The sequence below is a fragment of the Emys orbicularis genome, chromosome 9 (genome assembly GCF_028017835.1).
Source record: "Emys orbicularis isolate rEmyOrb1 chromosome 9, rEmyOrb1.hap1, whole genome shotgun sequence".
NCBI lineage: Eukaryota > Metazoa > Chordata > Testudines > Emydidae > Emys > Emys orbicularis.
The window spans coordinates 97,297,321-97,314,523 of NC_088691.1; the positions used below are offsets into that span (position 1 = coordinate 97,297,321).

The following is a 17,203-nucleotide window of genomic DNA, read 5'->3' on the forward strand; positions in this document are numbered from 1 at the left end:
TAAAGTTACCCACTGAAGTTTTGTATATGTTTTGTGGTGACACTGAGGTCAGACAAATCTTACTGCAAACGTAAGGAAAACTTAACTTTCCAATGACGTGGGGCCGATGATCAGCTTGTTAGTAGACTAGTAGCAGTTTATATTTCATTTATTATATGTTCAGAAACCACCTGTAGGCATTGATTCAGCAACGTAAACTTAAGTGCTTAAAGTGAAGCATGTGCTTGAGTGTTTTACTGAATCTGGACCAAACTGTGAACGATCAAGTTTCTAATCAATTTTGAATGCTTCCAATTCAAAATTCCATTTTCTTTCAGTATATCTTCTTTTGTCTTCCATGTTAATAAAAGCAATCTGTGCCCATCCTTAAACTGCTGAAGAAAAACAGTTTTATCATCAGAATAGTTCATGGTAAACTTTGCAATTGCAGATGATAGTGACAAAAAACCCCAGCGACGCAATCGTAGCCGCAGGCGTCGCTTCAGGGGTCAGGCAGAAGATAGACAGCCAGGTAACTCGAGTGGAGCTGTGGGTAACCTCAGATCACAAGCATGAAAGAATGTCATGTGTCTGCTGTTTATGTATATCTATAAATATATATATATATATATATATATAGCTGCACTACTGTAAATAAAAATTACTTAATAACTAATAAGACTACTGTGTACAAGACAAAAAACAATTCTCACAACAGAACATATTTAATTCATAACCTGTCTAATGAAACTAACTTTTATTGTCCTTTAAAATTTAATTTTTTACTTGTAAATACAGTTTATACTTCTGATGCTGTGCTCCCATTGAAGTCAATGGCTAAACTCCCATTGATTTCAGTGGTTCAGAATCAATCTCTGTAAGAATACTGGGACACGTTCTGCACTTACACCTGTGCAACCCCCTGAAAGTGACATGACCAAATATTTTTAAATTTTTCACTATTGGCTGTTTTCATGTGAGAGGAAGATGGCTTGGAACAGCAGCGGTGGCATGGGTTAGTACTGAGGTGCATTGGCAGAACAATGTGAGGGAATTTACATGACATCTGCCTGCCCTATGCGTGTATCAAGCCAATTCTATCAGTCCCTCACTTTTATGGACGTAGTAATCATCCACAAATTGAAAAAAGACATTTTAAATTAAATTGCATGTTTCTGGTTTTTTGGTACTGTGGTTTGAGGCATTTCTTTTATGTGTACTAACACTTTAAATCTTAAAGGTGAATTCTCTGATTTTCAGTGTTACCTGTTCTAGAAAATGTGTGACTATAAATTCATAAGACATTTTGGTAAATTTAAAGGGATGTTTTCCAGCCTGCTACGCTCAAAATTTGACGGTTTTACTTGCATCTGTTTGCTGAGGGTCATGTAATTGTTCATATGTGGAGGTTTTTCCTGAAACACATGCTTCAGTGCTCTTTCAAAAAATAAATAAATCCAAACAGTGCAGTACTTTATGAGCATTCTTCAGTCCTATAATAAATAGATGTGTACTTACAAAGAAGGAAGTAGATTGGTAAAAAAATCAATTTCAGCTTTACAAGGGGTTATTGTAAATGAGAAATATAATAAGATATTAGTCAACATTTGAAATGCCATGACAGCATTTCCCTTCAACTGAAACATGCTTTATTAAAAACTCAAAAACACCAAACTACCCCTCAATTTTGCTTTCAGTCAATTTAGTTTCTCCCCATATTTCTGAAGTTGAATGAAGGCTGTGCTTTTCTGTTGCTACTGTTGTTCAGAATAAACTTTGATTATATTAGTAAATATTTGTAAATAAAATAAAAGACAGAGCAATAGCATGTTGGGTTGTGAGAGTAATAGTGAAAGATATGTAGTTTTATAATGTCCTCATGGATAATGCTCTCCTGCTAATTTTTTTTTTTATAAATATATAATAGGAATAAATGGAAGGAGCTTATAATGATACTGTTATGGCAGAGATGGTACTGAATCTTTTTTTTCCTTTTGTAATGTGATTTTTTTTAAATTCCATTAGTTTAATTATGAGAGCATGAGAAAAGCTCACGGAATAATCAAATGTTTAAAAATCAATATACAAAATTAGTTTTCATTTGAGACATTTAGTTGTAATGTTTCTCTTACTGTTGCACAGTTTGGATGAATATTTGTGCATACAGGACTTAAGTACATGCATAACTATTCATGTGAGTAGTTCTATTGCATGTATGTAAGTCACTGGGTGTAAAGTAGTATTTTAAAGGAGCACCTTTCCTGGTACTGAGAACTGAATTGTTCTCAAAACTAGATAACTCTTGAGCAGTTGCGAAGTGTCTAATAGTAATGGAACAGAAACCAAATTAATACATTTTGCTTTGAACCCTGATATAGGTCTTATCATTTTATCACCATTAAACCCAGAAAAATAACTAGCTGGAGTTTGTCAAATGCTAAATATAATTATCAATTGTTATACAATAGATTATTTGATGAGCTCTGTAACTTCTTTTGGTTCATCACCTCATTGTTTATCCCTTCAAAATGTATAATCACAAATATGTGTTCTAGAAGTACAGAGTTGCCTTTTTTGAGTTGCAGAAGTGGACAGGAAATAGCAGGAGGGTGTGCTTAGTTCATGAAGAACTCTGCAAAAAAATAAATATTTTAATACTACTTATTTTAAAAATTTGTTTTCCCCTAAATCCATCTATTCCTCCCATGTTTCTAATCTCCCTTCAATCTATTTATGGGATACCCTAGAGTGAAATTTCCTTACTTTTTATATGGTACCATAGCTGTCCACTTCACTTTCCAGTCAGTAAAATGTACCAATATAAACAAATTCCCTTTCTCAAAGTGCTTACAATCTAAAGTGTTTTATGTCATGAAGAGAGCTCAGTGATAGTCCTTCTTTTCAGATTGCTTAGCCTACACCTACCTCAAACTAGAATTATTTTTTTACCCTAATTACAGCCAAATTCTGCCTGCCAGAAGCAGATGTATGCTCAGCTACCACTGATTTCAGTGGAAGCCATGCATGTTTATCCAAGGACAGAATTTGATCTTTACTATGAAATTATTATAAATTAAATGTTAAGTTAATTATAATTTTTAATCACCCAAAGAGTTGTTAGGTGATTCACAAATAAGACATATTTATCAGCTATAAAAATCTATATTTTATGCATAAAGTGCAGAAAATCCTAAACAATGGCACAGTAGCAAATTAGCTCACTGTTAAACATGAAATAATCTGGAAAATATTTCGTAACGCTTCAGCATCTTTAATTTTTCTTCCCTCACACAGTCACAGTAGCTGATTACATATCGCGAGCTGAATCTCAGAGTAGACAAAGAAACCTCCCAAGGGAAACATTGGCCAAAACCAAGAACGAAATGGTAAGAAAAAAGGAAGAAAACTCAACATTTTTTAAAAAATATATGCTGCTTTGTTTTCCTCTCTTCTTTAGTGATGGGAATGCTCAGTCTTTCACAGCTGGGGAATGAAAAACCCTATTGATAATATAGTTGATGCTAACTAGCAAGGCAGATATACTTTTACCCTTTGAATGTATATTTGAAATAGGTCTCAAAAGTACTTTGTTTCCATCTTCAAGCCAAATTATGAAATCGTAAATTTTGCAGAATATTTATGAAATCAGGTGGTCTTTCTGAAGATTCTGGTGTTTTAAAACCACTTTATCTTTTGTAAAGAGGCAACTGTTTGAGATGACTATAACATCACAAGAGCAAGTGACTGAGTACACAGCAGTTGATGTTCATCTGTTGTTGAATTATAAGGCAGATTTTCTTATAAGTAACAGTTGAATTTACTGCATCTAACATAGTACTCTAAAATTAGAAGTCCTTACCCCAATTCCTTAAATACGTGCCACCTATAAAGCTTTTAATCTTCAAAGCACTTTATGAATAATACCCATCTCACAGGAGTCATAAGCATTATTTTTTTTTATATTTTACAAATAGGGGAAACTAAGGCAGAGATTCAGTGACTTGCATAAGGCTACAGAGGCTAGAATGAATGGTGTAGAGATGGTAAACTGGGACCCTATTCACCCATCTCATAATACCAGAACAAGGGGGCATTCAGTGACATTAAAGGGGGCAAAATCAAACTGAAGAAAGGAAATACGTTTCTACCCACACAGAGAATATTGCCATTTATTGAGATGACAAGCTTAGCAGGATTTGAAAAGATATTATTCATTTACACCTCTACCCTGATATAACACGACCTGATATAACACAAATTCAGATATTACACGGTAAAGCAGTGCTCCGGGGGGGCGGATCAAAGCAAGTTTGATATAACATGGTCTCACCTATAACGCGGTAAGATTTTTTTGGCTCCCAAGGACAGCGTTATATCGGAGTAGAGGTGTATATGGATAACAAGAATAGCCAATTATACTAGTAAATACTAAAAAGGAGTAGGGGAGATTTGAAAGGGATATAAAACCTAATGTGACTTAAGCCAAACTCTCATTACTGGGGATTAGGAGGAAACTTTCTTGGGGGATAGATTATTCCATAATTGCCTACTGCAGGGTTTCTTGCACCTTCCTCTGAAGCACCTGGTGTTGCCCACTATTGGTGACAGGATAGACCACTGGTCTGATCCACTATGGCAATTCTTATGAGGGAGTTAGTGTCAAGAGCCAAGATTAGAACTCGGGTGACGTTGGCTCCCCTTCTGATGTTTAAAACACACTGGACTATGCCCCCCTCTCTCGATTGGGTTTTTCCATGTTGTATCTAGTAGGTTTTTAAAATCTTTTTTCTTTTAAAGGCAAAAGATGTGATTGAAGAACATGGCCCTTCAGAAAAAGCAATAAATGGCCCTGCTAATGCGTCTGCGGATGAATCTTCTAAGCCACAGCCTAGCCCTGAAGAAGAGAAGTCAAGTACTATACAAGAAGAAGAAAATAATCAGGAAGAAGCAGTGCTGAATGGTGTTTCATAAACTGAAGTTCCTAGTTTACAGTTCTTTTACATTACATTTTACAATAGTGCTTGTATAAGCTTGCCAAAGATAGAATATGGATCGCCAGTCTTGACACCGCACTTTCAGTTCCTCCATTTTGGAATTCAGAAAGGGGAGGGATCCTGAAGAAATCATATGTTAAACATACTTTGACACCTACTGTGTTATAAATATATCATCAGATGTGCCTTGAGATAGTATATGTAACATTTAAATAAACAAAAACTTGCTGGCTATAGGAAATGTTATTTTGTTTTCAAAATATGGCAAAGATGTGGGGGGAATCCCTAATGTAATATTCTTTATGAAAGCATTAGCTGCTTTTGTTACATTTTTAATAATATGCAACCACTTCTTCACCTGAGGAAAACTAGAAAGAAATGCAGTCTAAAATATTTTGCACTGAATTGTAATTTCTCCATTAGTTTAGTCTGGAAACTGGTCTGTTTTAATACATGTTTTTTAAATGCTGTATGTAGAGGAAAAAAACTGCAGACCACTGGAATACATTTGTTAAATTCTCATAATCTGCAGGGATATTGGGTGACATTGGCAGTGACTGTTCTACTTTGAGGCTTTGTTTGGTTTATTTATTAAACTGTACAGTATTTAAAAATCAAACATAGCTTTAGATAAAACACTAAGCTGAATTAGTCATGTCCATTAAGACATAACCTGAACTACTGAAAAGATCAATTTCCAGAAAGTTTATTCTGTATAAACTACATATGTTAGTCCTTAGTAGAGTATTTTTATTTTGGTTGTTTGATGTGCAATATGTTTTTGTATGCTGGTAGAAAAAAATAAACTTTGATCTTCCATTGGTTACTTAGTTTCCTTTAATCAGAAAGATGGCCTAGTTAAAGTAACTCAAGATATTTCAGACTATTGACATTGTAATTTAGTACTAACCTCTTTACTTATTAACTGGTTGAGATGAACTCTAGGTTCTCTCCTATGGAAGACCTAGATAACACGTTAAGCTTGACCTCTCTACACAGGAGTTTGTAAAACATAAGTTAAGATGCTTTAAAAATACCGTTTTTATCCTCTAGACTGGAAGGGCCTTGGAGATTTAGAGGAGGTGATAACTTATTTTTATATAGATGGAAGTATTGACAGTGGCACATTCACATGTGTTGACATTTGCAGGCTTTTAAAGAGGGACTTAAAGGATGGAAGCCTGGCACAGAATAGGGGAGGCCATTCCAGGCATGGGAGTAATATTGATACGGACTAGAAAATGCAGAGCAATGAGGTCACTATTTTGTCACGTGGACCAGAGGGATGCAGAAAGATACCACAGCAGGTGTGGGTGTGGTTGTGTAGAGCCTTGAAAGAGAAGACCATCTTAAACCTGATTCCGTGAATGCAAGCCAGTCGAAAGATTTGAGGAATGACATGCTCTGAGCAGTGGGTAACGTTATTTTAACTGCTGCATTTTATATAGCGAGAGGAGCTGAGATGGGCAACAAGGAGGCTGGAGAGGCTGCAGTAGTCAAGGCAAGAGATAACTAAGACATAGGTATGCATTTCAGCTGAAGGGATGGATTGTTTTCAGTATGTTCTAGAGAAGAAAGTACCAGGATTCGGTGACAGTATAGTTGTCTGGGGAGGAAAGTACAGGTCTGTCGCATCTTACGCGCATTTAACATGCGCGAATTCAGCTTTATGCCGTCGGCAAAAACAAAAACAAAAGAAAAATAACAATTTAAATACTGTTCCTGTAGTGCGGGCGATTCCACCCGCCATTACACTCAATGTAATTTTGACTATACGCGGTTTTCGCTTTACGCGCTGACTGTGGAACGTAACCCCAGCGTAAGATGAGACAGACCTGTACGCAGTCAAAATAATTCTAAAGTAAACAACTGGAGTAATTGGGACGGTAGTGGTGGTCACAATGGCACTGTTGAAGCGAGAAAGATGAGCTCATCTGATGTGTGTTTAAGAATGTAGTATGACATCTAGAAAAATGTGATCCTGGACATAGGGGAGAATAGTTAAGCGTAGAGGTAGATTTGAAAGCCATTAACAACGTTTTTATTTTTTAATACCCTGAGATATATCACAGCTGGACCTGCAGAGCTGTGTGTTTTAGTTTGGGAAATATCTGGACAAACAGATTGAAGCACTGTATAGATAAATCTTCATGCTTCTCATTGTCTATATTTTTTTGTTAAATACTCTTAAAAACAATTCAGTAGTTCTGGTTTTCCATCTTTGATTTAGTCTTGCTCATTTCTTAATGCACAGAATTTCAGTGTTGATACTCCCATACACAGTGAGACATACATTTTTGCAGCTTGGGATCAGAGCGACCCAGGGAGAGGTTGCAAAGACCTCAGTTTGGTCACAATACAAGCATATTAGACTTAGAGAAGCTAAAAGTTGTGTGAACTGTGGTCCGTGTATAGACAACATAACTTCTGTGCTGTAAAGCAATGTTTTCTGTACCAAGGGAAAATGGATAGTTTTTTTGCAGGGGGGGGAGAACTCCTTTACAATTTCTCATTTAAAAAAAAAAAAAAAAAAAAGTCCTCTTTGTAACTTTGAATCTAAGCCTCTACCTTAAAGGCTCATGCAAGTAAAATTCCCACTTTCCATCTCTTACTACAAACTTCAGTGTTGTTATCCTAAGAGTACTATACCTTATTCTTTTAAGCATCATATACTGTAAGGCTTTAGTATATTATGCAATTTTAGTATTTATTACTAGAAGTATAAGTTTGTCATTTTATTTAAATGCAGTGGAATCAGTAAAAATAATGAAAACCAGTGTAGAAATAAGTAAAAAATACATGGAGACAAATCAATAGCACTGACTATGTCCAACTTGTTTTTGGAAGTTAATACAAGTTATCTTACAAGAGAATTCAGTACATTCCACTTTCTCCATTTTACATGTCGCATTAATGTAACTAAGAATTTCTAAATGCTTTATTCCTATTGTGCAAATAAATCCCCATGATTTTCCTTGGGTAGTTTCAACCCAGCCTTTTCTCTTATTAGTATCATCTTGCTAACTTTGGGATATTAAGCCATAGCAGCATGAATTTCAAAAATGTACCTGGTTAAACAGAAATTCAACATTTTCAGAGTGCTCAAGACCGTCAGGCTGTTTGTCTGAATATAGATTAGCCAGACCAAATCACAGTATTTCCCATGTCATCCTAGGAAAAATACTTTGAATTAGAGGTAAATTGTACCACTACTAGAGATAGTGGCTTAGAATCACTTTTGGAAAAGTACTGTTTGTAAGCCCCCACCCTCCCCAAAACAAGATATACATGATGCAACCAAGATGGGGGGGGGGGGGGGGGAGAAGAGAAGGGAGGGTTCCCTGCATTAGTTTAATCATTGATCAAGTAAAAAAGATTGGTGTCAACTTTCCTTGGGTCAGTTATCAAAACTGATATTCATATACATAAACTAAACCATTAATTTACAACTAAATATCCACATTCACTTCTTAGCTTGGCCTTCCAGTAAATCTTTAGCTTCATTGATTTTGGCTGCCACATAGGGAGAACCACCTAGAAGAAAAAACAGTCTTGTCACAAAAACAGACAATTTTTTTCTACTTTATTACATTATTGCCCAATTCTGGCTTACTGGTACCAGTAGGGAGAAAAATGTGAGCACATCTGTTCGAAGAAATACATGACTGCCCCTTAATAGACAAATGATATCTGATACTAGTTGCAGAATACTTAAGATTTGTCTAAACATGGAGTTCAGGAACAGCTTTTACTCCAACAAAGTGGATTAAGCTTGACAGGAAGAAGACTGATTCTGGAATATGTCTCCACTCAGTTCAGGAATAGTGATTCCAGAATAGCTATTCTGGAATAATTTCATGTGTAGACAAACCCTAAATTCTATTCGGTTTCTAGTCTAGTCCTGTGTCACTTGGTGAATTTATTGATAGGGTCACCAAGGATTTAGAGGGGTATGCAGAACTATTTTCCAAATGTTTTGGATGTTCCCTGCATATTTTATATAAAGCTAATGAGTCCACAGATTAACCAGTCTCTCTAATTCAGCAGGGCCTGACCCAAGCTTCTGTACTGGTGGAATAATTTAATAGTGAAATGTAAAATACAGGTGATTAGTAGATTAAATGTACCAAAATTAGATTTGATCACCTACCAAAAGATGCATAGACCCTTTTAGAGTACAAAGGGCAGTGTCTCCTAAGGTCAGTATTCTTTGCTTTCGTTCCTGTTAAAAACTGGCAATATTATGAGACTCCCATGTTACTAGACTCTGTGTATGCCTAAGAATTCACTTGATGTTTCCTTTGCTGGAAGATTTCTGGGGAAGGCAGGTCCTGATGACCAGTTTTATTTGAGGAGGAGGAAAGAGGCAAAGAAGTGGATGGGAAGTTTCACAGTCACTTCAAGGAGGCCATTTTATCTTTTAAATCAAGATTAAAGGTCCCAATTTGCCAAGTACCAATGGACAAAGGTTTAAAACAAACAAAAGGAAGTATTTGTTCGCACAACACACAGACAACCTGTGGAACTCCTTGCCAGAGGATGTTGTGAAGGCCAAGTCTATAACAAGGTTCAAAAAAGAACTAGATAAGTTCTTGGAGGATAGGTCCATCAATCGCTAATTGCCAGGATGGACAGGGATGGTGTCCCTAGTCTTTGTTTGCCAGAAGCTGGGAATGAGCAACAGGGGATGGATCACTTGGTGATTACCTGTTCTATTCATTCCCTCTGGGGCACCTGGCATTGGCCACTGTCAGAGGACAGGATACTGGGCTAGATGGACCTTTGGTCTAACCCAGTATGGCCGTTCTTATGACATGATTTAGATTCATTGAAGTCAATGGGGTTTAACTGCTATGATGAATAGAGAAGGCAGTATTCATATGTTTAAAGTTAGGCATGTGCTTAAGTACTTAACAGAATCTCAGCATTAGCGTCGCATAGGCAGCAATACTACATATTAAGTTTTTTGCTGTTTCTGAAGACTTAACGGCCCAATTCTAACCAAATAGGAGTTCCATGCGTCAGAGCAGCTGTACAATCACACTGTAGGCTTTCACCGAAAAGGAACTTTTTTTGTCTTTATATGGTAAGTCAATGCAGAGATGATGTATTGGGTTAATTTGCTGAATCTATTAGTCTTAATAGTGTTCAAATGTCTGGGCAGGGGACCTCTGAATATACAAGGATTCAAGCATCTTAAGATGTATTTCCTCCCAGTCAGGTTTTTTGTTGTTGTTAATATATGAATGATTTACCTATATGCCCTAAACATCTCATTATCTTGGTTCCATTAATTTGGGCCAAAAATATACTGGGTGGACAATAATAATTGATTTATTTCAAATGGGACTTATACCTACTGGTTTTACATACCTTTATCTGGATGATTCAAAAGCATGATCCGTCTGTGAGCCTCCCTAATTTTACCTTTATTGGCTGTAGGACTAGTTTAAAAAGAAGAAACAGAGTTAGGTAACCTGACAAAGGAATTTTATTAAAAATATTACACAACTGAAAACCTGCAAAATTAGAAAAAAATTAGCAATTATTAAGAATAATTTGTCTCATACTGCAATTGTTCACAGCAAGTTAAGAAATTTGAAAAGACTTTTTTTACCCTGCAGAGTTTTTTCTCCTGTTGCTACTTTGTTCAACATCTTCAGTCCATCATGCCAACATTAATGTGTATTTTACAGCTTCACAGACAGATATTGACCAGTTTCTACTGCAGAACTGTCAAAAGGAGCTTGACATTACTTTTCATGGTCTTTTATTTCTTGGAAATTCAGTCATATTTGAAAGAGAAAACACATACCCTCCCTAGGACTGTACCTAATTAAAGTCCTGTAAACATTTGTGGGTGTATGTGTACAGTCCTTGAGAGCAAGCCATTTAAGACATAACTATTTAGTTATTTGAATCCCTAAACTGTTAGTTATGGCTGCCTGCTTGTGTGATTTTCCTTTACTAAACTTTTATTCTTAGTATTTTTACTTAGATTTCAGCTTTTTGGGGGGGGCGATGGTCTTTTCATTGTGTGTACAGCACCTAGAAAAATGGAGCCCCACTGTCTGATGGGGCCTCTAGGTACTACCACAATACAAATAATAAGTATTCTTATCAGGCATAATGTCACAGACTTATGCTATTGGGAAGATCAATGAGATGCAAATCTGGAGCAGTGAAAGAATGAATAAGGGCAAGGCAAAATTTTCAAAAGCACCTTATGCCCAGATTCTCAAAGGTATGTGGGAGCCCAACTCCCATTGACTTGGGCACCTATATCCTAGAAAGTCAATAGGATTTGTGCGTCTACGTGCCTAAGTTACTTTTGAAAATGAGACATAGGCACTTTTGAAAATCTTACCTCAACTCTAACTCATACAAATAGTTCTGATCACCACACTGAGGTTCTTCTTAAAGCAGTGGCTCCCAAACTTTTTAAATCACATCCCCCCCCCCGCCCTGCTCCAAAGTAATTTGTCCTCCCCCCCCCCTTTCCCCAGAGCTGGGCCATGACTACTAGGAGCCAGGGGTCAAGCCTGGGAGCAGGGCCAAGGCTGGGGACAGAGGCCAGGGGTGGGGCTGGGGGCAGAGTAGGGCTGGGTGGTCCAGCCCCATCATCCCTCCCCCCCCCCCAACGTTCCTCCACACCCCTAGGGGGGCACACCCCACAATTTGGGGGCTGCTGTTTTAAAATATGTGTTTACTGCAGTTATCAGCCTCTCTATGGTCAGTCAGTTACAGAATAGATGGCAGTCAGCTTCAGAGAGGGCCACCAACTACATTAGCTAATAATGCAGTGAGAGTCCGCCAGTTGAAGTCATCACAGTAGCCATTTCCCGAATATAGGAGTGAGGATAGCTACATCTTAAGTCTTTGCAGCAGTCTGGGCAAGGGTTCCTAAAAATCCAGATAGACTTCAAATGAAACAATTTTCTGAATAAGGCTGTGCCTTCATAGTTGCTAAGCTTAGAAAGCTTGTGGAACTTTTGCAGCCAAAACAAAAGTCAATCTTTCCAGAATTTGGTGAAGGCAACCACCAGTCATTAACTTTTTTAGTATGTGTGACCGAAAACAAAAATAATTTTTGTACTGAAATACTAAATAGATCATAGTCCATGCTTTGATATAAAGGCACAGTGACATTCTTTTATTGCCAGAAAACTTAGGTTGGGTGTTAAAGCAAGTTAAAAATGTAATACAAAAAAAAATGTGGTTGAATACTGAATCCCCAATTGGAAATGGCTTTTAAAAGGTAATGTTTCTTTGTACAACATACTGTAATCAACAATCTAATATATGCAACCTTAGAAAGACCTGGTAGCCAGTCTTGCAAACTGAGCTGAGTAAAAGCAGTCTCTGCATTATGATAATCCCTTTTAATTTAACTTGGCACTGAATTTCAGATGCTGAAGTCAATGGGAGCTTTGAGGATTCAGTACCTCTGAAAAATCAGACCCCTGATCTTAAACTCATTAGTCCTGTATTCTCTCCTGCATCCTACATTTTTAATTAAAATGATTTTTTACCTCACTCCTAATATTAAAGCTGCTTCTCGTTTGGTCATTTTGGGATCAAATCCACCTCTGTAATAACCACTGAAGGCCTGAAATGGAAGATGCATTAGTAAGAAAACTGACAGGCAAAATAATGTGAATTAAACAATATTGGAGGTGAAGGAGAGATCACCATTTCTTCTTTAATAGCTAAAGAGCTTTCCTATCTATAAGAGTACAAGGATGCTTCTTATGAATGGTTTTCATGAAATTCAATCAAAGTTGAATTTCATTATTTACTCAACTATTTGGTGAGGTTGCCAAATCAACCACTTTAATTTGGAACTGACCTACAGCAGTATTGTTGAGATGAGTGAAAGTGTTTTATACACTCAATTTGGAGATCTTCTGTCCCAATTTAACAGCACCAATCAGTAATACAGTATGACAGTTTGGTCTGTCTCGCTTTATATTAGAGCATCTGAACCTCTCACTCGGGACTGAGTGAAGCTATTTAGGTACAGAAAAATATATTTAACATAGGTTGAAAAAAAGTACTATGGATAAAACAAAACTTACAGATTTTGGCAGATTCTGAAGGGCTTGTTTTACTTGTGGTTCCATTTGCTTCATAGCTTGTAATGCATAACGACCTTAAAGAAAATGACTAACATTAACAGAACTGAAGGCATAATTTCATGAAAATTTAGAAATTCAGTACAATAATTTACTTTCAGATTAGTATGTAGGACAAAAATGGTTTTGACCTGACTAAAAAGAGAAAAAATTAGGTATTTTCTTTGGCTGCAATCAGATCAGCAAGTCCACTCCTCTGTATGTGTCCCTTAAAAGATAATGTACTGTGTCGTGCTGAACTGAGAGTATATTTTACACTGCACCATTATTAAAGCACATAATGAAAAGTACAATCCAGTGTTAGATTCCTCACACCAGATACAAACCTGCAAATCCAGCAGCAGCTATTGTCAGACCAACCGCTATCACAGTACTAGCCTAGGTGTGGGGGAGAAAATTAATCGGTTACTCTAACAAAAATGAAAATGCAATAATCTTTAGTCAAGTTAATTACATATGTACATTAAAACTAAAATGGCTTCAAATATGACAAGAAAACAGTAAATTGCAATATAATTGATAGATACAGTTAACTTGCACACATTGGCTGGCAGCTTTTAAAGCCTTACTTACTGTATTTCAAAACTACAGGTAGAAATGTTAATAGTTACTCTTGGGAATAGAAAAGCTTCAGTAGTCCTATATGGATATAGTTACTGAAACATATATTCCACTAATCACAAATGCATTTTTTGGCTTAATTGGTATTTATAAAATGCTTCAAGTTCCACAGATAAAAAATGCTTCAGCAATATCAAATATTACAGTTTAGTTTCAATTATCCAAACATCATTCAGGACATCCAATATGTCTGAATGCTCAAAATTATAATGACATTGTTCAATTATTGAAAATCAAGAGATATGTGGACACATGGCCCTATTTTGGATAAGTGATGATTGTGTAACAGCTGGCGAACTGTATTATCTACACAGCCATGCCTATACTAGGTGCGCTTAACTGGTATAGGTGTACCAGTATATTACATTGGCAAAGTGCTCCTAGCTGTGCTTTTACTGGAATAGCTTATTCCATATGCACACCCAGGAGCCAAACAAGCTACACCAGCAAAAGCATGGTTTTGTTGGTATAACTGCATCTACACTATAGGCTTTTGCCAGCACAGCTAGGTCTGTCCTAAGTAGGGTGACCAGATGTCCCGATTTTATAGGGACAATCCCGATTTTTGGGTCATTTTCTTATATAGGCTCCTATTACCCCCCCCCCCGTCCCAATTTTTCACACTTGCTGTCTGGTCACCCTAGTCCTAAATCAAGCCTACATCACACCCCTGACTGACACAGCGCTACTGGAAGAAGTTTGTAGCATAGGGTTGCTTTGCTCCCCTGCTTAATTTTGAACTGATGAGTAAGGCCACTGAAGGCAATGGGATCATTGAAGATCAAGAATGTCTGCAAATCGTTAAGCCTGGTCTACAGGCAGATTTTGCACTGGTCTCACTGCTGGGGGAGGTGGGATTTGTCACCAGACTAGTTACATTGGTCCAACCCTTCGTGCGGCTGCAGTTTGCTCCGCTTCCCGGGCAGGCACGAGCTCGGCTGGCGTAAGAACCGTTACTGCGGTGTCACTCTGCCCTGCCGTAACGGCGCCGGTGTATTCAAACACGCCTCGTAGTGTAGACAGCCGCTCCGGCTAGGCAGGGCCAGGGGGAGAGTTGCAATGCGGGCGGAGGTCAAAGCCAAACTCCTCAAGAGCGCCCGAGCCGCGGCCCAAGCGACTCGCCGGCGGCGCGAGCCGGACACAGCGCTCGGCAGGGGCGGGCTCCCCGGCCCGGCCCACGCGCTTCGCGGGTGAGGCCGCCACAGAGCGGGACTAACGGCCGCTCCGGGCTCCCCCGCCCGGGGCCACCCCGCGACCGGCCCCTCGGGGACCTGCTCGCCCCCGCCTGCCTGGACGGAGGGATCCGGAGCCGCCCTCACCATGACTGACCCGGCGGAGCCCCGCTACTGCGGGTGGGAAACGGCCGGACCGGACACGGCTCGGGGCCCCGCCGTCCCCGACTCGCCGTACGGCACCAGAGCCCTGTCGTAAAGCCCGCGAGGGGCCTTAGGGCCTGTCGTAAAGCGGAGCTGACTAGAGTGGGGGGGAATGGGAGCGCGGTGTGTCCTTCCTCGGAGGTGGGGGCCTGGAGCTTCCTGGGCACTGATCCCGGAGGGGAGGGGGCGCCAGGCTGAGGGGTGCTAGGCTGAAGATGGGGGAGAAGGGGACGCAGATTGGGGGGGAAGGAAAGGCAGATTGTGGGGGCACCAAGCTGGAGAAGGGGGGGAAGGGGACGCAGATGGGGGGGGCACCAGGCTGGAGAAGGGGGGGAAGGGGACGCAAATGGGGGGCACCAGGCTGGAGATGGGGGAGAAGGGGACGCAGACTGGGGGGGGCGCCGGGCTGGAGATGGGGGGGTAAGGGGGATGTAGACTGGGGGGGCACTGGGCTGGAGATCGGGGGGGCAAGGGGGACGCAGACTGGGGGGGGCACCGGGCTGGAAATCGGGGGGGAGGGGATGCAGACTGGGGGGGCACCAGGCTGGAGATCGGGGGGGGGAAGGGACACAGACGGGGCGCCAGGCAGGGGATGGGGGGGGCAATGCAGTGTGGGGGGTGCCAGGCTGGAGATGGGGGGGAAGGGGATACAAACTGAGGGGCGCCAGGCTGGAGATGGGTGGAAAAGGAGCACAGACTGGGTGGTGCCAGGTTGGCAATGGGGGTGGCACTGAGAGATGGGGTTGCCAGGTGGGGAAGGAGGGCACAGATTACGGAAGTAGGCTAGCGATAGGGGGCTCACACTGGAGGTAGGGAGCCAATCTGCAGAGGGGAGTCACAGTAATGTTGGTGAGAGAGGGTACAGACTGAGGAGGGGGAGCACTGGATGAGGCAATGCCACTGACTAGTGAGGTTGAGGAGAAGGAGGCTCACCCTTTCTCCCTTGGTGCTCTCTGTGCTACTCCTCTCTATCTCCCTTCCCCTCCCTCATTCTTTGAGAAAAATGTGTGTTTTAAATAAGTGTCTTTGTTATTTTAAAAAAAATCAGGCCCTATATTGTATTGTCTAGAGCAGGGATTGGCAACCTTTGGCACACGGCCCGCCAAGATAAGCCCCCGGGCGGGCCGGGGCGGGCCGGTTTACCTGCTGGGTCCGCAGGTTCGGCCGATCGCAGCTCCCACTGGCCGCGGTTCGCTGCTCCACACCAGTGGGGGCTGTGGGAAGCAGCGTGGGCCGAGGGATGCGCTGGCTGCTGCTTCCTGCAGCTCCCATTGTCCAGGAACGGCGAACTGCGGCCACTGGGAGCTGCAAGCGGCCGTACCTGCGGTCGCTCAGGTAAACAAAGCATCTCACGGCCCGCCAGGGGCTTACCCTGAACAAGCCGCGAACCAAGTTTGGGAACCACTGGTCTAACCCAATATGGCTGTTCTTATGGTCTTATTTCAGTCTTGTTTTAAGTCAAATAGACTGCCACCTTTTTCAAACACCAAATTCATTTGTCATGAAAGGCAGATATGTTTTCCTCCCACTCTTGTTAACATGTGCCCTCTCCTTTTTCTCTTCTTTTTGCTCTCTCTGGTCTCTCAAGCCTATATGTTTAATCTTTTATTTCTTTTATTTGTGGTAATTCCCTCCTTCTGCCTGTGACTATCCCATTTTTCTATGACTTTCTTCTTTCTTGCATCAGTCTTTTTGTTCCAGATGCATTATCACGGAAATCTGTGAATTTACACCTTAATGGAACACTCCCTGCTGTGCTGTCAACAAATGGGACTGACCACTAGCACAATCTGTGTAAATTTAATATCAAATATTGGTTCCAGATGGACAAGCTCAGTTATTTGATTGCTGTAGATTACCACAAAATGAAGGAGAATTATAGGTCTGGTACTTGTGTCTGAGTATTAGTAATAATATAGTGTCATGTATTAATAATACAGTGTTGTGCAACAAAGCAGTAGTTGAGGGCCCCTCTGTAGTTCTATTATAAAATCAAATTTTTGGATACTGGATGGCTCAGAATATTGGTAATGAGGTAAAGAAGCTTTCTGCTCTGAGTCACTGCTTCAAATTCATCCCAGGTAAGATGGTCTAAACA

At 40.1% G+C, this 17,203-nt stretch overlaps 2 protein-coding genes across 4 annotated transcripts in view; one reads left to right on the forward strand and one right to left on the reverse strand.

Moving 5' to 3' along the window:
* The window catches only part of FXR1 (FMR1 autosomal homolog 1), a 76,895-nt gene extending 71,100 nt beyond the window's left edge, over window positions 1–5,795 (forward strand). For both annotated transcript variants that reach the window (XM_065410989.1, XM_065410990.1), the window contains exons 15-16: window positions 3,274–3,365; window positions 4,777–5,795. In XM_065410989.1, coding sequence (XP_065267061.1) covers window positions 3,274–3,365; window positions 4,777–4,950 — 266 coding nt within the window. In that variant the 3' untranslated portion in view covers window positions 4,951–5,795. The remainder of the gene's footprint in view (window positions 1–3,273; window positions 3,366–4,776) is intronic.
* Window positions 5,796–7,689: 1,894 nt separating this feature from the next.
* Window positions 7,690–15,141, reverse strand: DNAJC19 (DnaJ heat shock protein family (Hsp40) member C19). 2 transcript variants are annotated; one of them, XM_065410991.1, is made up of 6 exons: window positions 15,049–15,141; window positions 13,435–13,486; window positions 13,052–13,125; window positions 12,506–12,582; window positions 10,347–10,417; window positions 7,690–8,507 (listed from the first exon to the last, which is right to left on the reverse strand). In XM_065410991.1, exons 1-6 carry the CDS (start codon window positions 15,049–15,051, stop codon window positions 8,437–8,439), a joined length of 348 nt encoding a protein of 115 aa, XP_065267063.1. In that variant the 5' UTR covers window positions 15,052–15,141; the 3' UTR covers window positions 7,690–8,436. The 2 variants fall into 2 exon arrangements, with proteins under 2 accessions (XP_065267063.1, XP_065267064.1); XM_065410992.1 differs by having other exon boundaries at window positions 15,059–15,084.
* Window positions 15,142–17,203: the final 2,062 nt, after the last annotated feature.